Source organism: Anastrepha ludens, chromosome 2, assembly GCF_028408465.1.
Source record: "Anastrepha ludens isolate Willacy chromosome 2, idAnaLude1.1, whole genome shotgun sequence".
NCBI classification, from domain to species: Eukaryota; Metazoa; Arthropoda; class Insecta; order Diptera; family Tephritidae; genus Anastrepha; species Anastrepha ludens.
Genome location: NC_071498.1, coordinates 68,015,248 through 68,042,336, shown reverse-complemented (window position 1 = coordinate 68,042,336; position 27,089 = coordinate 68,015,248). Strand labels below are relative to the sequence as shown.

The 27,089-nt window shown below is 35.4% G+C and overlaps 5 protein-coding genes across 15 annotated transcripts in view; 2 read left to right on the top strand and 3 right to left on the bottom strand.

The window, feature by feature from the left end:
• Positions 1 to 2,502: 2,502 nt before the first annotated feature.
• Positions 2,503 to 3,525, top strand: LOC128871733 (18S rRNA aminocarboxypropyltransferase). Its single transcript, XM_054113737.1, has one exon. The coding sequence runs from the start codon at positions 2,628 to 2,630 to the stop codon at positions 3,438 to 3,440; it is 813 nt and encodes a 270-aa protein (XP_053969712.1). The 5' UTR covers positions 2,503 to 2,627; the 3' UTR covers positions 3,441 to 3,525.
• A 140-nt stretch (positions 3,526 to 3,665) lies between these two features.
• LOC128871732 (mortality factor 4-like protein 1) lies at positions 3,666 to 5,602 on the bottom strand. The gene is made up of 4 exons (XM_054113736.1): positions 5,395 to 5,602; positions 5,187 to 5,304; positions 5,006 to 5,118; positions 3,666 to 4,946 (listed from the first exon to the last, which is right to left on the bottom strand). Exons 1-4 carry the CDS (start codon positions 5,420 to 5,422, stop codon positions 3,976 to 3,978), a joined length of 1,230 nt encoding a protein of 409 aa, XP_053969711.1. The 5' UTR covers positions 5,423 to 5,602; the 3' UTR covers positions 3,666 to 3,975.
• A 112-nt stretch (positions 5,603 to 5,714) lies between these two features.
• On the bottom strand, positions 5,715 to 6,237 carry LOC128871734 (cytochrome c oxidase assembly protein COX16 homolog, mitochondrial). The gene is made up of 2 exons (XM_054113738.1): positions 6,072 to 6,237; positions 5,715 to 6,013 (listed from the first exon to the last, which is right to left on the bottom strand). The coding sequence occupies exons 1-2, from the start codon at positions 6,188 to 6,190 to the stop codon at positions 5,839 to 5,841; spliced, it is 294 nt and encodes a 97-aa protein (XP_053969713.1). The 5' UTR covers positions 6,191 to 6,237; the 3' UTR covers positions 5,715 to 5,838.
• Positions 6,238 to 8,295: 2,058 nt separating this feature from the next.
• LOC128871731 (uncharacterized) lies at positions 8,296 to 9,168 on the top strand. Its single transcript, XM_054113735.1, has 2 exons — positions 8,296 to 8,787; positions 8,866 to 9,168. The coding sequence occupies exons 1-2, from the start codon at positions 8,746 to 8,748 to the stop codon at positions 9,154 to 9,156; spliced, it is 333 nt and encodes a 110-aa protein (XP_053969710.1). The 5' UTR covers positions 8,296 to 8,745; the 3' UTR covers positions 9,157 to 9,168.
• A 258-nt stretch (positions 9,169 to 9,426) lies between these two features.
• Positions 9,427 to 27,089, bottom strand: part of LOC128871730 (facilitated trehalose transporter Tret1) — a 52,712-nt gene continuing 35,049 nt past the window's right edge. For 7 of the 11 annotated variants that reach the window (XM_054113728.1, XM_054113723.1, XM_054113727.1 and 4 more), the window contains 7 exons: positions 20,550 to 20,695; positions 20,324 to 20,434; positions 14,338 to 14,423; positions 14,144 to 14,260; positions 13,553 to 14,047; positions 9,971 to 11,026; positions 9,427 to 9,897 (listed from right to left, as the gene is read on the bottom strand). In XM_054113728.1, the coding sequence (XP_053969703.1) occupies positions 9,658 to 9,897; positions 9,971 to 11,026; positions 13,553 to 14,047; positions 14,144 to 14,260; positions 14,338 to 14,423; positions 20,324 to 20,434; positions 20,550 to 20,695 (2,251 nt within the window). In that variant the 3' untranslated portion in view covers positions 9,427 to 9,657. Of the gene's footprint in view, positions 9,898 to 9,970; positions 11,027 to 13,552; positions 14,048 to 14,143; positions 14,261 to 14,337; positions 14,424 to 20,323; positions 20,435 to 20,549; positions 20,696 to 23,074; positions 23,577 to 27,089 lie in introns of those variants that run through there. The other 4 variants (XM_054113729.1, XM_054113732.1, XM_054113734.1 and 1 more) reach the window with 4 other exon arrangements.

Sequence of the window (27,089 nt, the reverse complement as noted above, 5' to 3'; positions counted from 1 at the left end):
CGTCCCATGGCCATTGATGCCTGTACCCACTATTCTCTATTTGTCTGACCTTCTGTGAAAAGTATGATGACGTGGGACTTAAATTTCTTCAATTGAGCCTGGCTAATTCTTTTTCAAGAGTTGCAAACCGGCAATCAGAGCTCGTTCTAATTGCAAATACATTTTTACATACTTAATTTTTAGTACAGGTATCCCTCGTATAACGCGATAGTTACGTTCCAGAAGAATTGCGCGTTATGTAATTCCGCGTTATCTAAAACATAGTTTTCATATAAATTTGGGGGTTATGTTCCAATAGGTTTTTTTTTAAATAAAATACATACAAAATAACAGATGCACATATATTTCAACTCAATACTAAAGTTCAGACTTTATAATACAATTAAAAACACAAAACAAAAAATTTAAAAACAAATTAAAGGTTTATTAAAAACTTTATTGTTATTCTTCAAACTTCATATGGTAATTAATCTGTTTCACTGTCTTCAAAGATCTTTGCACGTGGGCGTTTTGGGGGAGCAATAGCTTCATCAGAAGATATTTCTTCAACATAGTTTTCGCTATTGGATAAGAAACTAGTTGTGGGACCTTGTGGTTCTTCTACTGGTTTTATAATTGCAAAATCTGTTATCAGTTTTTGGTGGGTGGTTTTTTTTAAGCTCCTTTTCAATTTCGTAATAAGGTGCTAGATTAATATCTATTCTATCTATCTAAGGCAAAAAAGGGTAATTCCCGGTTTACATTAAAATACATTACATATTATAAATATGTGGTACACAAATTAGTGTTACCAGATTTTATAATTAAGTATTTTCCCCTTCGCATTATATAAGCCTAAATTTCGCGTTGTACTGAAACCTAATTTTTCCAAATCGCGTTATATCGAAACCGCGTTATACAAGGGATACCTGTATTTAAAAGGGGTTTTAATCAGTCTGAACACAAGCGTCGACAAATGGAGAATCGCGTTATACAGGCTAATTCCAAATATTTAAAACTTCGACAAGCATTGAAAGAGCATCACTGGAAAGTTTAGAGCTTTTCCGATCAGAACCAGAAAATCTTTCACTAATCTTAAGAAAAAAAAACTAATATTATATTACCATTATTTTATTATTACTGCTCGTATTATATTACTACTATAATAACTGAAGACGGTGGAATGAGCAGCGATTTTTTCTTTGGGAGCGAGAAAACTCCTTGAATACAGAACCTTTTATTATTAAATCATGGTCTCACCTTAAGTATTTAAGAGATTTCGCATTTTTCTTCGAAAAGTTACGAGAATTTTGCGTCCGTTGAAGAAATAATTGCTCAAAATTTGTATCAGAGATATTTTTAAAGGAAATATTTTTATATGATACTTTGTTAGGTGTTTCGCCAAAATTTGCTGATTTATGCCGCCTTCGAGTGTCACAGCTTAGTTATAATAATTTTTTCATGACGGAAATACACTCAGAGGTTTGTCATTGCCTATGACCTGTTAGCATACCTATAATAGTTCTGCAGCCCTTTCGCGAGAGCGTAAGTACGAATTGAGTCAGTTTTTTTTCGTTAGGTCTACACATAACTTTTGCTGTTTTGTATGTAGTCAAATTAGTCCACCTAGCTTACACTAGTTTTTTTCATGTAGTCGTCCATTTCGTTGTCGGTTTTGTCTAACAGCACTTTTTGCTATCTCATCTACTATTTCGTTCAACATTTTTGGATTTAATACAATATGAGCTTATTGCTTTTATTGCTGCTTGACTGTCCACGTATATATTAATTGTTAAGTTCTTTCTTCTTTCTTGCTCTTGTGTAGGCTAGCTCCGCGGCTTTCCCCACTGCAAAAACTTCCGCTTGGAAAATATTGCTGTGGTCTGGCAGCTTCATAGGCTGCCTTGTCCCTAGTTTTGAGGCTAAGTGCTAAGTTAGGATATAAATCAAGTGATTCTGATTCAACAGCAGAATCCAGAAAAGTCGAAAGTTTTTTATTCTTAAGATTGTCTAAAAACGAAGGTATGAACGCAGAAAAATACTTAAAAGTAAAAGCATGCAGTATGATGCTCCATATTAAACATTAGCGAGATGTCCTTCCACTTTTTTACAAGCGAAATCTTGTACCAACTGTGAAGCATGGCGGGGGAGGTGTAATGGTCTGGGCGAGTTTGACGGCGCAAGGAGTTAGTAAATTTTTTTTATAGTCAATGGATAAATTTTCCTATTCAACGCGTTCAACAGTTGGTTTCGGCATGATAATGATCCCAAGCATTCGGCATATAATGTTAAGCTCTGGTTGCTGTATAACACAAATCACCAAGTACCACGGAAGCTATGATGACTATATTTGTCATTTATATTTAATTTCTTTTTTCATTCAATTTCGTTTTCGTGGTGTGTATTTACTTTTGTTTTATTCATTTGCTGTATTTCATTTAATATTAATTTTTACATCACTACATTATCAAACTCGCTAATCCATCTGTGAACAAACCCATTGAGCAATAATTTCGAAATGGCCTTTGAAAGCATGTGTCAGAATTGTCAAAAAAAGAATATATAAACAAACACAATTTTTGCGATTAGGACATCGGAGATATTTAATTTTTGTTTCCATTCCAAATAGTTTTAAAAAATATTTGAATATGAGCTCTCGAAACCGAGGTCGAAACAAACGTGGAGGAGGTGCACATGGACAATACCGCAATGTTAAAGCTAATCGTAACTGTGAACGAAATTTTGCGCAACGTGCCTGTGAATTAGCCAGCGACGAAGATAGTGGTGACAGTGACAACAGTTCATCGTCTTCCGACGCAGGTATAGATGGCGTTGGGCATCCGCCTGACTTTCCTGTAGCCATGTGGGACCTTAATCATTGTGACCCAAAGAAATGTTCCGGACGGAAGTTGTCTCGATTAGGTCTTATCGAAAATTTGCGTTTGGGCCAGAAGTTTCCCGGTCTAGTACTAACGCCGGTAGGTGTAAACTGTGTCAGTCCGCTTGATAGAGATATAGTTGCCTCGGCAGGTATAGCGGTGGTTGATTGCTCATGGGCTAAACTTGAAGAGACTCCGTTTAATCGCATGCGAAGCCCTCATCCACGCTTGTTACCATATCTTGTGGCAGCTAATCCAATAAACTACGGCAAGCCCTGTAAATTGAGTTGTGTTGAAGCGATAGCGGCTACGCTCTATATTTGTGGCTACGAGGCGGAAGCGCAATGGTATATGGGAAAATTTTCTTGGGGCCACTCATTTATCGAACTCAATGAAAGTATACTCAAAAAGTATGCTGAATGCAAATCTAGCGAGGAAATAGTAAGGGCGCAAAATGAATACCTGGAAGAGGAGCAAGCTGCACATAAAAAGCCAAAGGATTTCAGTGAGTTCTATCCGACGAGCAGTAGTGAAGAAGAAGACCCAGTCGAAAACGTAACAAACAATGTAAAAAAAAACTGAGCTAAAGTAAGTTTCATTTTTTAGTTTGATGAAAAATTAATAAACTGTAAAAGATAATCTTATAAAAATAAATTGTTTGCCTTGTTTTACTTTGTTTCTCTCAGACATCCTTTTTAAAGGCCTTTTACCCAATTGCGGCCGCAACTTTAAAATACTTAAAAGTAAATGATAGGTTTTTATATTTTTTAAGTTTTTTTATTCTAATTTAAGAACTCATAAGTATAACATTTTCATATATGTTTGTTAAAATATAAATTCATTATTGAATACAGAATGACATCTACAATCGGCTTTACAATAAAGGAAACATATCACGTTAAAGTTAAATTCGTGATATCGCTAAAAAAGGAACCTTTACAAACTTGTATTGGTACGCTAGTCGTAACTAAATAAAAATATTCAATGACGTGCTATGAAGATGCGAATGAGATTTTATAATGAAATTTTATGAAAATCTACGGATCCACGCAATATTATATTTAACAATAGTCATCTATTTACCGTTACCATTTCTGAATCCGCAGCACATTTAAAATCATTGAGTGTTACGATGGTACTCTGGACTTACATTGACGAAGTTAGTCATACTGAAATAAGTGGCACTATTTTTAACAAGAAATTTTAAAAAGTCATGCAAATGCACTAACAACATCTGCATTGACTTTTCATCTAACGCTGAGAACCCCAGCATTGATCCGAGTTTAACGAATAGACGTAATAGGTGAAATCCACCATAAAGCTTGGAAAGTGGAGTTTCTGGATGCTGCTGCAATATTTCCGCATATTGTGGTCGCTCGAATTTATAGAGCAACTGAGAGCCGATCATGACATTGAAGTACTCGACGACTCCATTTAATACGTCGTTTATTGCTACTTCCTTGGAAGCATTTGTCGACTTAGAAGTCTTTTTGAAGGCAATGTATTGATCAACAATATCTTGCACTGTAATCTTTGCGGGAATGTCAAGCAGTTTGTGCTGGCGCGTAATGGCGTCCCAGTCATCAGCAAGACATTGCTTCAGTTCATCTGGTATTTTTATTTTCACTTCCACCTTGGAAAGGAATGTTTCTTCGGATTCTACACACGTATCTAAACGGCTATGAATTGCCGCCCCGCCAACAGCCGTGTTGGATGTAGCTGCAGGAGTGGATGATGTGTTATTACTAGTGCTGGCCGCGCTACTATTGGATTTGTCACTAGCATTTGATGTGGAGCCCCCACGCTTCTTTTTCGGTGGTTCCTCCTTGGCAGCATCATCCTTATTAGTGCCTGAAGCGGTATTTGATTCCTCTTTAGGAAAAATTCCTCCCTCACTATCTTTGGGGAGTGGAGTACTGGTAGTCGGTTTTATGCGATTGCTTCGGCTAGAACTTGCAGGTGCCGCCAATGGTGTAGTATTCAATTCTTTTGAAGGCGTAGACGCGCGTGATTCACTACTGCCGCTAGCAGTACCATCTTTAGAAGCCACTCCTATAGCCGCATCACCCTTTTTGCCTTTAGGTGTTGCTGCTTATTACAAAAAAAAACACTCTTAGATAAATTCAGTGACGCCGTTGGTTACTTACTTTTTTTATTCTTCCCGGCAGCATTAGAATGCTGCTTGTAAACCTCCTTTTGGCGTTGTACATTCGCTTCATTGTACTTGAGCACACGATTCTCCGGAACCCACTCATCCCAGCTAAGTATGCGGAATTTAATATTATTTTTGTTAAACAAAGTGGACTATGTTAGCGGATATTTACTTACTTTTTGTTCCAGCCGGCGTAGTGAATATAGTATTTTATCTGCTTATCCTTTGTAACAGTGCTTTTTAGGGCTTTGGCTTCATAAATTAAGGGTCCATGAAAACATAAAACTTTTTCGCCTGCAAAAGTACACAACAAATATTAGAAATTTATATTCATGTGACAACTGTACGGTTGCTACTGGAAGCTTCGGTATGCCAAGATCTCACCTTCGACGAATTTTAGTTTAGGTGTCATTTCACTTTGGGAAGTTATTTTGAACAATTTTATGAAAACGCAGGGAGATGAATTGATTACAATTTCAGTTCGAATTTGTTGTTTTGTTGGTGAAAGCGATATCTTCGCACGGATTGTATATTACCAACCAGCTGAGAATTTTTTCGATTGAATGTCAAAATATCTGTTCACTTAAAAGAACTGCCAGCTTGACAATATTTTTTTTTTTGTGTTTGCTTGAGTCACATCTGTACTCACGAACTGTTCACAGTGAGGCATAAATAATAATAGTAGATAACAATAATACAACCAATTTTGGTAAAAGTTTATATATTTTAACAAAGTCAGTGCAATTAATGTATAATAATTAAAATTTAAACTACGCATTTCCTTAAAACTTCCGATGCCTCTTTTTAAGCAAAAATATTTTAGGACCGCTATTGCGTCTCCTCCCACGGTCTAGGTCCGCGTTTGTTTTCCCATTCATCAATGTTCAAGCTTTTGATTTTTTCATATTCTTTGTCAAGCGTAACTTCATCGGATTTTTTCATTGAAACACCCAGTTTTTCCATTTCCTGTGGACTCACAGTCCTTTTGCGGGAGAACTCATATCTGATAAAGAGGAACGGAATATTTTTTAACACACTCGGCCATAATTTGACTTCATTACCTAAGTTTAGAAAATTGTTCCAACCCAAACGAACCGCCAACCATGAGAAACAAGAATGGTACTCCATATCTTATTGATTTTCTTTTAAATAGTGAATTTAATTTTTGTGTTGACGACATTGCGCGTGCAGAAACTAATTATTTACATAAAGCAAAACAGCTGATTAACCAAAACGGTGTTGCCGGATTTCTTATGTATAGGAGAAAAAGTCTGTGAATGGAATTTTTTGAAATGAATTTCTAACACTGCATTTCCTTGGTTATTTCAAAACTCTATTTGTTCTTGTACCTATTAACAGTACATTGAACAAATCTGCTGTTAACATCAAATTTACGCAACGACTTAATCCTTCGTTTGGCTTTTGATTTACATTATGGATTTTAATTATATTAGTGTAAATATAAGAGGAACAACATTAAGGCACACGCTACAAACACCCCAAAAGGGTGTAGCCGACAATTACATGCTTCCCATATAATTTTTCATGCAGATTAATGTTTCTTCAAGAAATATATTAATACTAGTATATATATATATATACATAATGCTCACACTTTGTAAAAACAAATTCATTAAATTCAATTGGAAACCATCCAATGGTGATGCTCCTATTGAAATCCATAATTTCCACCAAACTAATATTAATATATTTTATATCGTAAGTACGCCGTTTTGTAGTGTGTGCATTTTAATGAATTTAATTACACATCCAGTTTTAAAAAGTAAAAATATGCAATTATCGACAATGGACGATTACGGAAACACAAGTGAGAGAGTACTCAATATTTTAAATAAAGAAAAAAGAGGTGGTTTTTTGCATACCTTCGTGAAATTTATTACAGAGATGGTATAAAATTATTGGGGAACCATTGAAATAAGGGTATAGAAGTTGAGTGAAATTATTGGGATAAAAAGTAATTTGATGTACAAGTCCACATTCTTTAGTTAAAGGTGGTGTTGGTAAATCAATGGATATATTTTTGTTTTTCTTTCGCCGTGTCCATGTGGCTGCCAGCTCAGAATGAAACAAAGCGAACTCATTATTTGTTTTCTAGTTTCACAATACTTTGCTTTAACAATCAAACGTATAGAACATTGTTGTTGGTCTAGTGCCACCACTTTTAGTAAATGCGCCTTGGTCGCATTGAAATTGTTTTCATTTTAAAGCGATTGAGTTGAGAATCAATGCCAATAAAGCGTTAGTGTTATTAAGCACATAAATATAATGTTGCTAAATCAACAATTTGTAACATTAAACCGGAAAAGCAAGTGATTTTAAAATGTGTAAACAACAGGTATTGTGGACCTGGAAATAGAAAAACACTGCGTTCTTCTCCAAAATGGAGAGAGCTCTTTATCGTTGGTTTATCTGAATGCGAGATAAAAAACTGGCCATTAAGTGCTCTAATGTTGCAAGAAAAGCCAAAACACTGCATGCAAAATTTAAAGAAAATGAAGCAAACTTCTTCGCTAGTGATTGATGGCTCCAAGGATTCAAGAAGTGGTACGGTATTCGTTTTCTTAAAATATCAGGCGAAAAACTGTCTTCGCAACCTTAGCTAGTGGATCCGTTTGAAGAAAAACTTAAAGCTAAAATGGCCGAATAGGAGTTGTGCAACGATCAGTTACATAACGCTGATGAGTCGGGGTTATTCTGGAGACTTTTGCCAGAGAAAACGTACGCGTCAAGTTTGGAGAAGAGAGCCCCAGGGTAAAGTCCGAGAAGCAGCGAATCACGGTTTTATGCTGTTCAAACGCCACTGGATCCCACAAGCTTAAGCTTTTGGTAATTGGAAGGGCAAATAATCCATGCTGTTTTAAAAACTTTCAGTGTCCCACCGACTGCAAGAGCTCGAAATCCGCCTGGATGAGGTCGGCTATTTTCAAGCAATGGTTTCATAAGTCATTTGTTCCTTTTAAGTTAAACGCAGTCCCCTGTCAGCTGTTACGATCACACTAATGAGAACCCCATGTAAATGAAAAATTTCTTCCTTCCGTGCCGTAGTATCGTAGATTTTATCTCAGGATTTTTAAAAATTCCCGTAGAACCCTGTCAGCTGATTGCTTTCTCACTACACAGTGTTGCCAAGCAGTATATTTTGAAATCATTTACAAAATAAACTTAGAAAAATTATAGTTTTTATTAAAATAACTTAAAAAAACTGTTGAATAATGTTAATTATAGATAAATGAACTATTTGCATTTGTTGGTTTTGGGCTTTGGTTTATTAAAGAATGAAAAATTGTAACTGATAACGCGGATGTGTGAAAAAGTGTGTAAGCAAAAATATCAATAGCAACATTGTGTAGATACAACCAAACACATACACACACAAACCGATGTATTGTGTAAATATGTAATTAAAAGAACGCAGTTGCTCTCTACGGGATGAGTTTTTGTGCTCGTTAGGGGCTGCGTTAAGGGCCTGCTTACGTCGGTCACTGTTTTCAGTATTACTACCCTCATTCAACCGATGGATCAGAATGCAATAAAAATCACTAAGTTGCATTACAGAAACAGCCTTCTAGCTTCAATAGCAGCGACAAAGTCTGATTTGCTCGAGCTAAGTGCTGGAACAGTATTTTAAATTTTGCGGTAAACAATGATGATCCCGAAGATAATGTTCCGTTGGCGGTTTTAAAAGAAAAATGGGAAGCTGAACTTCGCACCTTGATGGGCGACACCGTCGATCTCCTTAGTAGTTTAAATCCTGAGGTTCGTTCGTGTTCACAGATATGCTCAAAGATATGTATGTGGGCTATTGAAAAAACTTTTTTTTATTAAAAATTTCAGATTGAGTTCACGTTACCAGCCATTCATGAATGGAACGAAGATACAGAGGAGGGCAATGCAGACGCCGATCATCAACAAAAGGGCGAATCCGATGATGATACCGTATCAGAGCAACTGGAGAAAATTAAGCCGACTGAAGCAGATGAAATTTTCAACAAGGCGTTAATATGGGCTGATCATGAAGACGTCGATCAAAATGATAAGAGTGTGCTAAGACGGTTAAGGGAGAAAGCTGTGCTTCAAGTTTTAGAAAAACAGAAGATACAAGCAAAGATTACTGATGTTTTTTAAATAATTTCATACGATGGGACTTAATTTTCAATTAACATGTAACGAAAACAAGAATAAAATGTGAAAAAATATATTTACTTAGTCTTTTTGGGCATTCCAAAACGTGAACACTTTTGTTAACGTGAACTGCCTTGGTTTGAATTAGTTCACGTTACCGAGCGTGCGCTGTATTAATAAAAATTTAATATTGGTATGTTACTTTAGCAAACAAATCTTATTATAAATTATATATATAACAAAAAAACAAAAAAAAAAGAACTGCACCAAAATTAACTAACGAAAGCTATAATATTTTTTTTATTATTATTTTTGCACAACATTCTTCAGATCAATAATGACTTTTTCATTCCTGTACATTATACATATTCGCAATGTTAACTACATACATACATAATTATACAAATAATAATACTTATTAACACCAAGCAAAATAATGCAGATGGAAAATTACAAATTTACTCAAATATAAATTAACGCCTATTTACAATTTCCGTCTACATGTTATAAATGTGTTGTCGTGTTTTCTTCGAACGCTGGGTTGATTTCGCCGCCAATTGACGATTGGTGTGGCAAAAAATCACTTTGTTGTAACTGAATTATCTTGGCTTCTGTTTGTGCGCTTACTGGTATTTGTAAATTCTGAAGATTATCTAGCTGTATAGATGTTTTATTCAAATCTAGGCGACATGATTTCTTCATTAAATTAGTATTGGATTTTTTCGAGAAATGTGCTTCAATTTCCTGAAAATGAAAACAATTATGTTATTTCAATAAATAAACTAAGAATTTAAAAAGTCGAAAACACAATTCTTACATGTAAAGTACGTCCTTCCGTTTCGGGCAAGGTGAAATACAACACAAAAGCGCCTATCAACGCTACCGCCGAATAAAGCCAAAATGTTCCTGGCAAAGTGAATGCTGACAGCATTTGCAAGAAAAGCTTATTAGCCAAGAAACCAAAAATATAACCCAATCCACTGACGAGACCAGAAGCAGTACTGCGCACCGGCGCTGGAAATACTTCTCCTATAAGTATCCAAGGAATCATACGTATTCCGAAATGTGCAAAAAATGCGCTGCCCAGCAATAAAATTAATGGAATCCACACTAGATTGTTGGTTGTTTGTTTTGGCACTGGTAGCAATATCTCCTTGCTGACCTCTTCTGTAGATGGCAAGTTCGCTTTATGCTCGACGACAGAAATTGTTGATGAAGCCGTAGTTATTGTTTCGCTCAAATTAGGTGACACTGTTGTTGTTTCCATATCTTCTTCCGAGTCAGTAAGATCAAAAAATGGCGTAGAATTTCGGCTGGTATTATTTGAATCCGTGTAGTCCAATCCGGGCAATTCTACAAAGGATAATTGATCATTGTAGTCGTCAAAAGAAAGTTCTTGTCCTTCTCTTTTGGTGCGATTTAATATTTGGCTCCATATTTTCTTGGTGTAATTTTTGGCTACTAATGTAGTCACCTCTATGCTGGTGTCATCCGCTAATGTGTACAAAGTTGTTGTTTCCAATAATTGCTTATTCAGCAATTTATCTGGCATTGCTGGTAACAAGGCATCTGAGTCGGTCTCGAAAAGTTTACTAATATTCGCTTGTGTTATTAAACTCTCTTTTGGGACTATATTGGAAGCATTTATGACCACATTGTCCACCGCAAAACCAGGCACCACCTTTACATAATGAGCATAGGTGGCCGTTCCAAACATGCAAAATCCCACGCCAAGTGTAGAGATCATAACCAGTGGCCGCTTTCCGGTAAAATGAATGAGGAAGACACACATTATGGTGGCAATCATCTCTGCAACGCCCAGCAAAATTGTCGCGTGGTATTTGTTAATAGGTGCTTTTAGTGTATGGAAAATCTGGAAAATACAGTAGTTTATATTAAAAATACGTTCAAATATAAATTTTAATGGCATTGGGGTGCGTCGGTTTGGAGAATAGTTGCGTAGCTCGCGCTTAGTAATAATGCTTAAAATGCTTTTGTTAAAGGCTAGATTTCAGCTAAAGTATTTTAAACACCTTTTCGTAAACATTTTTTGCTTGTGATATCGCGAAATTTAAAGTTTATAATATTATTTATGGTAAATCTATGTATTTATATTTATAATTTTTTCGAATAAACCGTATTTTCTAATGAAATCGAAAGAGTGTTCATTTTATCTATTTTAAGATTTAAGTTTTATTTTAAACGTAGTTTTTTTCCGTGAATTTTCTTTATTAGTTACAAAAATGTTAGTTCTTTGGCAACGTTGTAAATTACTGATATGTATATGGAAGATGGGCGCATAAAGGGTATAAAGGGTATAAACCAAGACTCTTAAGACTCAAGCAAACCTTCTGTCCATAAAAGAGAATGCCTTGTGGGTCTGGAAATCATCCATTACCAAACCCATAACTTTTTTTCTGACAGTCAAACTGCCATTAAATTTCTACAGTGCCAAAATACTTCATCCAAAGTATCTGTGGAATGTAGAGCTATTCTAAATTAACTCGCTAAACGCAATATCTTTCTCCATCATTCTTTTAATATAATTATACAAATATTTTTTCACAAAATAATTGATTAACGGTAAAGAATTTTGCCGTTTTACGCGTATGTTTGTGAGCGGAACCAATGGACATCAAACTCGCAGGATAAATTTGTTGTCAAGCCTATTGGAAGTAAATCGGAGAAATTTTATAGGTGGCACTGTGATCGAGATATTTCAAACAAATTTTAGACATGTTTCTAAAAACCGAACGTCATTTCTTTGTTATTGTATTTTGTGACAAATTTCGTTGTAGGTAAAAATATGCTGCATTGCTAAATAAAGTAAATATTAAAATTAAGTTGTTTGATTTGCTTATAATTGATATAATGGGTCATCTTTGGTATAAAGGTATCTGCTAAAAGTATATCAAGTTTAGCGCACCCGCGCTATCAAACTTTAGACTTACATGGACTGAATCCATTTATTTACTTTTCCATTAATTTCATATGAGATTGAACCGCAGCGATCGGGTTAACTAGTTTGAATAATAAAAAAATGTCTATAAGTGATAATTATGCGAGCTCCTTTTTTAAATTATTAGCCTCAACTATCGGTCGGAATTTTGAATTGAATTAGCCACTCAACTGCGAACACTGACAAACGAAATCCCATCGGAGAAACAAATGATTGAAATATCACATACAAGCCTTTTAAGTTTAAGACAATTTAGGGATTTCTTAGGATTTTTTTTGCTTTAGCAATCGGATAACCACTTGTACACATTTCCTTATAATTGACAACAGCAAAGGTACATAAATCTATCTATATATCTATCTATATAAAACTAATACGGCTATGTAAGATGACGTTGCTCAACACCAGCAGCGCCGTCAGAATTGGGAAGGACCTCTCCGAGCCGTTTGATACCAAACGAGGTTTCAGACAGGGTGACTCGCTGTCGTGTGACTTCTTTAACCTGATGTTGGAGAGCATCGTACGAGCCGCAGAACTTAATCGCTCAGGCACAATTTTTTATAAGAGCGTACAATTGCTGGCGTACGCCGATGATATTGACATCATCGGCCTTAACAACCGCGCTGTTAGTTCTGCCTTCTCCAAACTGGATAAAGAGGCAAAGCGAATGGGTTTGGTGGTGAACGAGGACAAAACGAAGTACCTCCTGTCTTCAAACAAACAGTCGGCGCACTCGCGTATCGGCACCCACGTCACTGTTGACAGTTATAATTTTGAGGTTGTAAAAGACTTCGTGTATTTAGGAACCAGCATTAACACCGATAACAATGTCAGCCTTGAAATCCAACGTAGAATCTCTCTTGCCAACAAGTGCTACTTTGGACTAAGTAGGCAATTGAGCAGTAAAGTCCTCTCTCGTCGAACAAAACTAACACTCTACAAGACTCTCATCATGCCCGTCCTAACGTATGGCGCAGAAGCTTGGACGATGACAACATCCGATGAAGCGACGCTTGGAGTGTTCGAGAGAAAGATTCTGCGTAAGATTTTTGGACCTTTGCACGTTGGCAACGGCGAATATCGTAGACGATGGAACGATGAGCTGTATGAGCTTTACGACGACATAGACATAGCGCAGCGAATAAAGATCCAGCGGCTTCGTTGGCTGGGTCATGTCGTCCGAATGGATACAAACGCTCCGGCTTTGAAAGTATTCGATGCGGTACCAGCTGGTGGTAGCAGAGGAAGAGGGCGGCCTCCTCTGCGTTGGAAAGATCAGGTGGAGAGGGACTTGGCTTCACTTGGAGTGTCCAATTGGCGCCGGTTAGCACGAGAAAGAAACGACTGGCGCGCTTTGTTAATCTCGGCCAAAATCGCGTAAGCGGTTATCGCGCCAATTAAGAAGAAGAAAGGTACATAAATTTTCTTTTTTACACCCACCTGCACAGCATACGTTTGTAGAGTTGTCTTGCCAGAAAAATGTCCCGTAAAGAACGTAAATGTGACTAACAAAAATGGCGCCAAAAATGAACGCTTACGAAACATTCTTAAACGACTGGTGCACTTGGATGGCTTATCATCATGATTTAGAGAAGCTTCTTCCAAAGCCGGTTGTGTAATTAATTCCTCGTAAAGTCGATTGAATTCTGCCTCAATCATATATTCTGGAACCCAACCACGTAGCCATTGTAGAGATTTTACAGCCTCACGAAAGCGATGTTCTCTTATTAGCCATGTGGGACTTTCGGGCACAAAGCACAATGCTATTATACAAATGATCGGAAAAGCTGAGCTCAAAGCGGCTATTGTTCGCCAATCCAACAAAGAGCCCATAATGAATTGTATGAAAACACCGGTTATGACACATGTGGAACCGAGAGCTGATAGTATACCACGGAATTTGGGCTCGGTTATTTCGGCAACATACGTCAATACCTAAACAAAGGGGAAAATGTAAAACAAAAACAAATACATACACAATTAAATTGCATTCGTACACAGTTGTTTACAAAGTATATAAAATTAAATTACCGGCGCTTCCATTAGACCGCCACCTAGTCCGCTCAAACACAGTGCAGCATAAAGATGTTCAGTGCGTGTCGAAAAGTGGAAAAGTAGCCATGAAGCCAAAATAGGCAAATTGACCAACTAAAAATTATGAAATTTTAATAGTTGTAAATAATAAAAAAAATATATATATATATGTACAATATTTATTTTCTTACCTGCATAGCGCGACGTTTGCCAATCGGTTGTGTAAGAAGACCCGAAAATAGGCAACCCAAAGGCACACAAATTAAATTTATAGAACCTGCAAAGAAAGTGTATTTCCTTAATGCAAGTACAAATGCCCATTGATGCTGTTTTTACTACTGGATAGTATGAGAATCAAAAAATTGTAGTAACCATATTAATTTACACATACATATAGATCTACTACATAGTATGTAAGAAAGGAAACAATAACGGACATTTTTTGTGCGCTGAATAAAATTTTTTGTAATGGAGCGAAAAGACGTCAGCAGACATGGTAAAAAAAATGTTTATTCAACTTATTTTGCTGACGAACGTCAGTTCTTCTTCGACTAGAAAGTACTGTTGAATTATTCATGGCGAATTTATCGTCGAATTTGTATCGAATATTTGTTAATAAAATTTTAGTTGAAACATTTTTAAAATAATTCTTCTGCAATGCGAAACATGTAGGACAGTATTGTATTCCATTATTGTAGCTGTCGCCAAATGAGTGGAATGAATCTCTAGCTTCGGTGAAATATTCTTCTACGTTGGTCCGCTTTGCTTTCCTTAATATTGGGATTTAGCCAATCTACAAAACATTTCAAGCTCTCTCTGTTACGAGTCACGTAATTCGCTAAAGGATTTGGATGTTTCATTATTAACTATACGGCTCCTCGTGGTTTTTGGTCGCCCTCTGCTTCTAGTACCGATCGGGTTCCTTTCCAAAGCTGAATGTGCAACGATGTTTGCGTCCTTTCTTAACGTGTGGCCGATCCACACGTATTTCCTGAGCTTAATGTCGTTATCTATGCCTTTTTGCTTCGTGATTTTCTATAGTCTTTGATTAGAAAATGTTCTCGGAATGTCTCTCGCTGAAAATTCTCATTGTTCGCTATAATCAGCTATTGACGAAACATTGCATCTTGGGTATAATGGTTTTTGTTGTGTGCCAAACCTTTAAATTTTTTTAATTTAGTCGATCAATCGATTGTGGGTGATTTCAATACTTCCGTAAAAGAAGCGTAAGCCCGATTTGCTCCACATCATCAAGAGCGTCGTTACCAGCATGAAAAGGTTGCACATTTTGAGCGTTAGATCGCTTTGATTTCTATATTAGACCAACTTTATGGGAAACAGTGGATATGGCGTTTATCAGCTTTTGCATTTCGTTGTGGTTTGCTTTTAGATAAGCGCATATTTTTACTTAAAACCCAAATTAAGGCTGAGGAATGCTATAAAATTACGAAGATAATTGATCATCCTCTTTCAAAAACTTTCTCCCATAACTGAACGTTAATAACCGTTAATAATGTTGAGGTTTGGCATTACCTGACGGGCAAACTTTTTCTGACAGCTTTTATTGCTATGTTAGAGTGGCTAAAAGATTTACCTAATCTTATCTCCCATGTTCTTAAACCATCCGAACTTTTGTTGAATTCAATCAGTCCCTCCGCCAAGTATTTGCCGAAAGGATGGAGGAGAGTTCAAAGAAAAGGCTCGGAAGAGCTATATGGACTCCGCCTTTCCCTATTCTCTACACCTCCTACCTTTTACACACCTATTCCTTCTAATGAGCTGGTTACTGTTCTACGTTCATCGAGGGTTGGCTAAGTGAATACGAGGGCGTATCAATAACTACCCGTGTTTGATGACAGAGGGCGTTCTTGAGGGAAGTTGGTTTTAGCATCGTGTACTGCCATCTATCAAACGACGCACATAGGTAGATTTAAGCTATTTAGGCGGACATAATTGGATTTCAGAAAGTTGTCACAACTACAAAAAAAGCACTCCCACAACTTGAAAATTGACCGAGGAACAATAATTCAACCTCCTACGGTCAATCCCATACTTTGCATTAGCTGTCAGTTAATCAAAACATAGCTATTTCTGAAACGCACGTTATCGTTTTTGTTTAACCGTTGTAAAATCGTATGTTTTAACGCGAATATTTACGGATTTAAGTTACCGAGCTGAGTAATCGTGAGGGATTATGATATTTTAGGTGAATATTATCATTTGGTAATGGTGTTTGTGATTTTAATAGTTATAAATGGATAAGTGGTGCCTATTTCATTTAGGGTATAATTTATTTTTTTTTTTGTGTTTTTTGGTTTTGAAAACCCGGTTTGGTAATATATATTTCCAAGTCCGTCCAAGTGAAAGTTAGTGTTGAACATGATACCTGGTGCAAATAGCTCGCCACGTGCATAAAAGTTAGCTGCAGATACTTGCAGATAGAGGGTCATATAAAGGGTTTGATACACGCTTGTCTAAAGTCAATATAAAAATTATTGTATTTGTTTTGATTTCTAAGCCAATTTTGCTTATCTTAGGTATTGCCAGCTCATCATGCAATATCTCTAAAATCAAATGCAAGGGCAGAATTTGACATCTTCGGCGGAAAAATTAGATTTCTTAGAAGATAACCTGCTGTCTTGTCATGCATATTCAGCTGAATATGTGCAAACATTTAAGAAAAGCTTTCCTTATTTTAAAGCACAGCTTAAGGAAAAGTGGACTAAAGCCAGAAGAAAGGAGGATGCTTTTCTAAAAGCTGACCAGTATTGGTTAAATGGAACAATAGAAATTCCAAATAAGTCACATTTTTGCCCTGGCCGTCCATTGAAATCATTCGAAAAGTGTAGTGAGCGAAGTAAACGTAGGAAAACGGAAGAAGTCCGTTCCATGGTAGAAGATACATTTATTATACATGCTGCGCAATCCACTCTAATAGCAAAAGGGCAGAGGGACGCCTCGTGAATTCTGAAAGAAATCGCAGAATCACCATCACGCGCAGCAAAAAACAAAAGTGCATATAAAGAATCAACAAGCCCGGGGAGAGGTAATATATTGACACCACATGCAACCTTAGCTATGTTTGTAGAAGCAGACTTAACAAGAGAGCAATATGAAATAATTCGTAATACAAACCCTTTTCTTTATCCCTGTTACGATCGCTTATTAGAAGCTAAAAAATAATGTTACCAAACGCAAATACGGGTAACTAGTTCTTACGCAGAAACTGACTTACAAAGCCTCATCGATAAGACAATTATGCGCTTATCAATGTATTTAGAGGAGGTGCTCCTCACTCTAAGCGAGGACGAAAGAAATTCTCTTACAATAATATGCCATTGGGGATGCGATGGTTCCCAGCAAGCTAAATATAAACAAAAAATTGAGGATACTTCTGGTTCGGATGCTCTTTTGTTCCACTACAAATCACCTGTGGAAACGAAAACAGAAAAATTGTTTGGCAAAACCCTTCTCCGTCATCTCCTAGATTCTGTAGACCGATAAGATTTAGGTTTATCAATAAATTTTGTTGAATCCTCAGTAAACAACTTAGTTGTTTCTGAAATAGAGCTGCAAGGAAATAAATTTGTTTTCCGGCGTATTTTTAAGATGACGATGATTGATGGTAAGGTTTGCAATGCTGCCACCGATACCAGATCCACTAGTCAATATTATTTGTGTAAAGCAACATCGAAAGACTTTAACAATCTAGACAAAAAGAATGAAGTTAGCCTAGATTCCCTTGATTTTGGACTATCCGTTCTGCACGCTAGAATAAGATTATTCGAAAGTATTTTGCATTTGGTTTACAAATTGCCAGTGAAAAAGTATAGAGCAAAGAGAACAGCTGAGGAAGAACTGTTGGAAAAAACCACAAAAGAAACCATTCAAAAAAGATTTCGGGATGAGTTAGGCTTACTTATAGACATGCCCAAAGCAAATTATGGTAACACCAATGATGGCAATACAAGCCGGCGATTTTTCGAAAACCCAAAATTGGCTGCAGATATCACAGGTGTTGATTATAATTTCATTTACAGGCTTAAAATAATACTGGAAGCCATATATAGTGGCTATGAAATTGATTCTGCTAAATGTGATGAATTTGCATTGGATACCCCTAAATTATATATAAAGCTTTACGCGTGGCATCCGATGACACCCACAATGCACAAGATACTAGTCCGTGGCGATGCTATAATTGAAAACTCATTATTACCAATAGGACAACTGTCAGAGGAGGCTCAAGAGGCGCGCAACAAGCACTTCTGGATGTATCGAGAAAATTATGCACGGAAGTTTTCTCGTGAAGAGTGCAATCGTGACATGGGTATACCACCGATTGTTGTTAAGCTCGGACCCCTTTTTGAGCAGTATTTCAGTTCATCGCAGAAGAAAGAAAAAAGCATCAAAGTCGTTTAGCCCAGACACAATTAAGCTGCTCGTACCCTTTAAATATCTGGACCAAGATGTGACAGAACACCTTAATTCAGAAGGCGAAAACTAATAAATTAATCAATTTCTGTATATACATATCTATTGAGCTTTTGGTGTATTTTTAACAAATATATCTGTAAATATTTTTCTATTATATGTAAAACAATTTTTTCAAAATCGATTAAGGTAACTTTTATGCAAATACTAGTGAAATATGGGCTCTATTTTTACTTTGGGAAAAGTCAAGATTTGATGTATAAAGTCAATGTGTAGCCCGCATTAAGGTACAAACAAGTGATGACAGTTCTTGTCATACTACAAGAAAAGGAGCTTTACTGCTGAGGTATTTTTCAGTGTTACACAGTGTAATACATATAATTTTTTAATTTAACCGATTAGTAAAACAAATTATTATAAATTTCTAGTTATTAAACAGTTTTAAGACGATATATGCAGTCAAATATTTTTGGCCGCCTAAATCTTCAAAATCTACCTATGTGCGACGGCAAAACAAATTTCAGACTGATTGAGAGCTTAGTTTGGATTTGGCAAGACTTTCGAGTAAGACGTGTTTCGTGATGTTCGCTAAGATGGAAAAAGAGCCGTATCGTTTGGTAATTTGCTCTTTGTTTTTTAAGAGCAAAGTTGGTCGATGTCTATGGGAACGCTTCACCATCTATGACGACAGTTAGATATTGGTTCCGAGGAAATCATTCAAAAAGTCCACGACATATTTCTTGCTGACGACGAACGAAAGTGCGCGAAGTAACAGAGGTCATAGGTGTGTAGACCGGAATGTCAATTAACATATTATATGATAAGTTGGCGAGGAAAAAATTGTCGGCCGGATGGGTGCCGCCGTTGCTCTCAAGCAAAAATAAGCGGATGCGGGTGTTAACTTCGACACAGTGTTTAGAGCAATTTAAGCGAGATCCCAAGGAATTTTTGCGTCGAGTTGTCGTCGTTGATGAAAGTTGGATTCATTCATTACACACCAGAAACTAAGCAACAATCGATTTCTCCCGGTGAATCTGCTCCAAGGAAGGCGAAGACAGTCACAGACGATTTTTTGTGCATGCGAACGGCGTCATCTTATGGATTTTTTAGAAAAAGGAAGAACGATCACTAGATAATACTACAGTGAGTTATTGGTCCGCTTTAAAAAAAATTCAAGGAGACACGGCCGCATTTGGCGAAAAGGAGCTGTTTCACCACGATAACGCACTAGCACATTCATTCGGAGTTCTCTCCGCCAGACTATGAACTGCTGCCGCACCCCCGTATTCACCCGATCTGGCCCCCTGTGACTTTTTCTTGTTCCCTAACATAAAGAAATGGCTCACGGGGAAAAATATTAGGTCAAACGGGGAGGTCATCGTCGAAGTTTAGTCCAACTACTGTTAGTTGCTTCTGCAGCCTTGTTCTGGAATTGTGCGAAAAACGTTATATATCATTTATTGTGCAAATAAATAATATTGGTGCTACAGAGAGAAAATGTGGAAACCTCAAAAGCTTAAAATACCCAGATTGTTCAAAATACTGAACCGATTTTGACGGAATTAGTATGATTTTCTAGAGATAATTCCGTAAAATAGAAATTTAAAGAATAGGAGGCACAATAGCTTTCATAAGAACTATATATTTTCCCCGTTTCTAGCTAGTACGTGTATTGTAAAAGAAAATAAATTCATATATTTCTTAACAAAATTTTTAGTAAAACTATATATTTTCGATACTTACTAAACCAAGATATTTCATCTCTATTTAATACTATATCACTGGGTTCACGTCCTTCACCGCCCTGTATGGCTGGTATCACTATGGTGGGAAAGCCCAGCGTCATACCATACACTGTAGGGGAAAGGTATTATATACAAATGTAACTATTTAAAAGTTAAATTCTCTTTATGACGAATGAGAATTACATGTATAGTTCTCTAAATAGATTGAACTGTTTGCTAATTACCAAAAAGTAATATATTCTTAGCGCTTACAGCTAAAAATTGTGGTAATGCGCGTCGAAAATTACTAATTTCCGAAGGGTCACCAGCCATGTCAGATGAAAGATTCCTGTTGCCATTTTGTATGAAATACGGTTGGTTATTAACGGAGCTGAAATTTAAAAATGAATATTTATAAATTACATTTACAAGTAAAACATAGTTACGTAAGAAAGTTTCAAACAATTAGGACCGTTTTCGCATCTAACGAATAAAGTGTGCTTCACTAACCGAGCCAATAAATTATGCCTAGCTTTACAATGGCCTTTAAGACTTTCATTTCCTCTACTCCCTGGGGAAGATAAATTTACTGATTCCGAAAATATGGTAAAGTTGGAGTAAAAATCCACCTTTTTTTTGTTTACATTGCATTTTTTAATTACATTTCACTTTAAATCTAACTACAGATTTCACAAGGCATATCAATTTATAATTAAATATTATCAGTCCAAGAATGTAACAAACTTCACAGAAACTAAAAATGCATTTTCGGGTCCGGACCCCCCCCATTGGAATCATGCTCTAAAATTTTATGTTTCAATTCTGTATGAGTCAAGTTAAAAAAAACAATATTTTTTTATATGCATTAGCAGTTTATTAGATTTTTCTTCCAGTTTTAATTTATTTTATAATAAAAACAATTATAATACGACGGACGCAATTCAAAATTTTGAATAATTACACAGGCCTGCGTAATTTCATTTTTGTCCAATTTCTATATTAAAACGGCTACGAGTGTCTCTTGAAGTTTTTTTTGTGCTGAAAACGAATTTGATCTTGAAAATGCTCCAGCACGTCAGGACTTTTGGCAATTTGTGGTTAAATAGTCAAGAAATGCCGATTTTGGGCATCTTTATGAATTTTTTTTGAGTAAGGTAAATTTTTTTTTTATTTTCCACAACGGAATCGCAAAGTAATACTCTGTAGCTTTAAAATCCATTTTTTAAAAGACTTCTAGGATGAATGAAAAAAAAGTTATACTATTTTGAATTTAAGACTTTTAGACATGCAAATTCATTTTCTTAACGCCCTCTTTAATGGCGCAACAGATTCTTAGAAAACTATGTATGTTCGACATTGGTGTCGATGATTACAAATCTGATGTTAGTTTTTTAAAATTCAAAATGGCAGATCCAATAACAAGTTTCAAGCGAATTACATTAAATTTTCCAAAGATCGTCCGCCATATTGGATTCGTCACCTTCAGCTCGATATCGTAATAGTGCACGAAAATTCCCTTCGTTCAAATATTGTCCTGTAGTTTTGTTATTCGTGTCAGATTCGTCGCCGTACAAACATCCGTCATCTCTATGGCCACGAAGTGCAATTCCTTGACGTCCACACAAAATTACAGCGCTAACTATATGTTTCAGTCTCTCATGATTTTCTTCTTTCGTTTTTTCAAGTTGGTTGTCAAGTCGTTCATCGATAGATTTAGTTTTACCGAGCTGAATATCACGTAAATTTTCAATACCGACAACGGATTTTTTATGGTAATCAAGGTTTTCGTGGTTTCGAAAAGTTTCTTTTGCGTGTTTCCAAGTATTAAACGGCTTTTTGATGAGTTTCCCTAGACTTACATTGCCTATTCCACCGGTTTTTATGCCAAAAGCTATGCAATACTTACAGTATGCACCGTTTTCTTTGGCAGAATATGCCAACCAATAAAATTCCTCAAGCCATTTTCTTTGAAACGATAATTTTTTTGTCAAGCTCTGCATGTTGAGTTATAATAAAAATATGCACGAGTTAAAAAGATTTGGAGTGAAAACACTTGTATACACAGAATGATTGTTTACAGTAAAATATCTTGTACAAAAAACGTTAACTTTTTACTTACAGTGGGTGCTCAAATTATTAGAATCATACTGTAGAGGAACAAATTGCCGAGTTTAATGACGTGTAGTTTGCAAAAATGTTAGGAAATGCTACTTTTTTGTATAATGTGAAACATTGTAGCAATCATTGCTTTGTCGAAATTACCGTTCGATATATTTGGCTTTTTGTGAGCAGCTTTTTGGAAGAGCAAAAAATTCAGGTTCTTAATTGGCCAGGAAACTCACCAGACCTCAATCCAATTGAGAACCTTTAAGAGTCAACAAAGACAGAAATATCGAAAGATAATATTACAAATAAAGAACAACTGAGCGAAAGACTGCAAAATATTTGGAAAAATGACGACCAAATAAAAACAAACTGCTTAAAATGCGTTGAAAGCATACCCAAAAGGATTCCGGTTTTAATTGCTGCACGAGGTGCTCACGCGAAATATTGATTTTCTGATTTTTTTTTTGATATTTTTTTAATAAAAGACTGGTTTGAATATTGTTTTTGTCGTATTATAGAAATTTAATAAACAACATATTAAAAATAGACTATTCTTTGATTATTATCAGTTAAATGGCTGAAACTTGAATTTTTCATAGTGATTCTATTAATTTGAGCACCAACTGTACACTGACTGTTCTTGGATACAAATTTTTAACTTTACCTGTTTTTCCTTCTTTTTTATTTTTGGTTCTGATTCTGGATCAAGGCGCTCGAAATAAGAAAATAATGTTCTCTTCATGTTAGGAGGCGTATTAACAATCACATTAGTTGAAAGAAACAAAAGAATAGAAGCATGTTCATGTATGTTTAAAGATAGCCTAGTTATTCACCAAAAAAACTTAGGGAAAAATCACTCGGCGCCGTCATCGCGATTTCGTTGGCGCGCTATTTAAAATTTCGAGTTAACAGTACACAGGTTGAATTGCAAGTTGGCTCCAACACATGTTATAATATATTGTATCTTAAATAGGCGTAATTATTTATGAAGGTGTCCCACGATGTATAAAAACAGCCAATTATTCTTGTAATTTTGAATCAAAGTCCTTTACTATTTTTAGAATTTTTTTTACAAGATATCTAGAGCTATTAGTTTTTTCATCGGCTAGTCACGACATGCAGCGCGAATAATGCCATATTTTATTCACGAAATTGATTTTTAATAAAAACACCCTTCTAAAATACCTAAATACATTAACACCTTTACAGGATGAGTGGGAAATAAAATACCACTCGCGGACCAAAACAGACAACTCCGCTTTGAGTTGCGGATAATTTATCTATCATCAAGTAAGAACTAGCAGCCTACCTAAACATGCAACGTATCAATAAACAAGAGAAGATAAGTCAGAGAAAGCTCCTCATAAAAAAATATCTGCTGTTCTTTCGTGATTTGATAATGCACATAATGTAACCTAAAAGCCTTCGATGTCAGTAACAATACTTCCGTATAATATTATTTTTTTCTTAACCTTATACATATCAAGATACGTAAAAACATTGTTTATAATGTATACATAATATATATATGTATATATATAATTGTTGGTACGTACATCCTTTGTGGTGTATTTGGCCGAGCTCCTGCTAATGGTTTTTTCGGAAAATATTTTTCATGACAGAAATATACTCGAAAGTTTGGCATTGCTTGCCGAGGAGCGACCGCTATTATTTCTGCTATGTGGTGTTCCATCATGCCCACAGTGGGACTCGAACATGGGTTCTACCTACTAGTAGTCATACACGACGAATGCCCTCAAGGAAAATAAGGGAAGTTTCCATTAGAAAGTAATGTGAAAGCATTTCTCTTCGTTGCTTATGGAAACAAAATAGAGGTTTTTAATCGGCATTATTGCCATTTCGCTTCTTGTGGAATGTTTCTACATTGTTCCGCTCCACTTTTTAATGTAAGCTTGAGTAAGTTCACCGAAGACCTTTTTTTTAATTTTTACTGGTACATAATATTTTCATTCAATAACACAGAAATTTGTAATAGATATTTTTAATTTTTGCAAGTAGGCATTCAATGACACCAAAAAATTATACTTTATATAAAAGTTGAGAGAGCAAAATGACAGTTCGATGCAAGAGAAACGTTCATTTTGTGCCGGAGTAGTTTTAGCCCGCAAAAATGTTCCATCACAGAAACATGTGATTATAAAGCATATAATTGAGCTTTTTGTAAACCAATAAGTTTATTTTTTGCTCAATTTGGCTTTTTGTACACTTTTGCCCGAAATTTACAGTTTACAGTCAGAAATGATAAAATGGAAAATTTAACAACAAAAAACAACAAATTTTTGATAACACAGATATATTTAAACAATCTCAGCGGTTATCTCTTCTTCTAACGGTTTTTGCAAGTGATGGCAAACTTTGCGTTCGTTAATTGTTTTGCTTTGTCTGCTATTTGGGAGGGAATTTTCGCTTACTCTCTAGATTGATGGCTGGCGAAGGCTACTTTTGTTATCAAACACAAATAATATAATTGAATATGCAATTTAAAAATTTTAATTTGTATTTTCTCTTACTTCCCAATCAGTTGCTTGGAAGTGCTAAAAATAAATGTATACAAATTCCAGAAGAAGTTTTAGATTTTAGTGTAAGTATTTTCATAAAAACTTTCAGACACGAATTAAAACTATGGATGATCTTGCAAATGTGGACAAAAAGCAGAATAATTAGAATTAGTGACTTGGTGTGTCAACCAAATATATACATAAATAAATTCTTTAAACCGTTAACAAGATTTCTTATACAAAGTCCATTTTAGAAAAGGCTCCTTTACATAAGTCAATTGACATGAACGAAGGATGTCATCACGCAATCCAATAAGACTGAGGAAAAGAGCAGTTTGAGTTGGCTTTATTGAGTCCAATTAAAGGTTTATATTAGACAAGCAACGCTTTTAAAAAACTTCATTTATGTTTTTTTTAAACAGAATCAAAATTTCAAAAACTAAAAAAGGTATATTAAATAATTCTACTTTAAAATATGTTTAATGCCTAGTTTCAGCGGGCAGTTTTCTATTAATGTCATCATATGTTGAAACCGAAATTAACTGTCGACCGAAAAGGAATGTTTAATGCTTCTTTGTAAACTGTGGAGAAATGTTTCTCTTTCATAGAGAGTATACTATAAATACACGTGCACATACGTGGAAACAAAAAAAAAATACATTTGCAAATATTTTATTTTATTTTTGAGTATGGCGCATCTAATAATGTGCTTTTATTAAATAATTATATGTTACATGAAATAAGGTGACAAATAATGCGTATAGATCGTAAGTTAATAAAAACACTTATTAAAAGCAAAACATTCATATTTTCAACGAGTGTGGAAAGTATATAATTATAGTACATATGCATGTATTTACACAATAAGGCAGCCCTTATTACATGTGTGGAGAAAAAAGGTGTTTGTATTCTCCATTTCACCCCCGATGAAATATGCGAATAGAAGAAAATTAAGGACTGTAAATTTTTAGATTAATTACAATAACAAAATGTGACTCGAATCTTGAAAAATTAAGACTTGTTAACTTTTTTGAATTAGTCCAACCATAAATATGAGTTATAATTTATTTTATTAACAACTCATTTAATTCATAACTTTTATAAATTCTACAGAATACTAAGTTTGATAGCCAATTTATTTTAAAAACTTTATCTTGAGTGGGCGAATTTTTGGTAATTTTACAGAGTTGAAAGCAAGTTGGGGCTACAATAAATTACATTTCTACTCTACTCTTGATCTACTTCATGGAGATATTTCTCAGTTGTTAGTGTTTCTGGGACGTGAGTCTGCGAACTTAAACCCTTTTCCGAGTAAGAGTCACCCTAATGTGCATACTTGTTAAAATTAACATATGGATACTAATTAACTTTTAAATGCGTGCTCCAGTTTTTATTGACAAAAAAATAACTAAAATAGGGGGAAATCCTTTGTGATGAAATCTCTTATTGTTAAAAACAAACAAAAAACATAAAGAAGTATAAACACATTTTTATTCCACTTATAATAAGTATTTATCATATAATGCATATCCCATGATGGAAAGCATAGAAAGCCAGCGTCATCCGCAAATTGTTACTTTGTTCTTGATGAATTTGACAGAAGAAGTGACGTTAGACCAGAAAAAAGTAAACCTGCACACAAAGGTTACTTGTTTGGCAATCAATCAGTGAATATTTTGATTTTTTAATTAAACAAAATAATTTAAAAATTTAAGTGCGTAAAAGCGCGATTGTTAATAAAGCCTCCAAATGAAGTTCTTTTTTTGCCTTCCAAATGCTTTCGCACTCCACACGGGATGCTTTCGCTAATTTGTCCTCTTCTTTTCCTTTTTTTATTTTCTGAGCTGACGTCACGGCCTGGAATTGTGTAAAGTTGTATTCAATCATTCTTGTACAACCCCCTGGTGACCTTTACCCATGTATAGTAGGTACAAATGTAAATGTTTCGAACAGAGTACAATTTCACTCGGACCAATTAAGTCTGTCTTTCTAAACTAATTCACATAATTTGTTTTTTTTTTTTGTTAAATTTTTTATTACTTTTAATGTTTTATTGGTTACATGGCTTCCTTTTGCATTAAAGGGTTGAGAGGACCATTTCGGCTGAGTACCATTTTGTCGGAGCAGTGGAAGGCATGTGCTGTTGTTCTTGGCGCGATA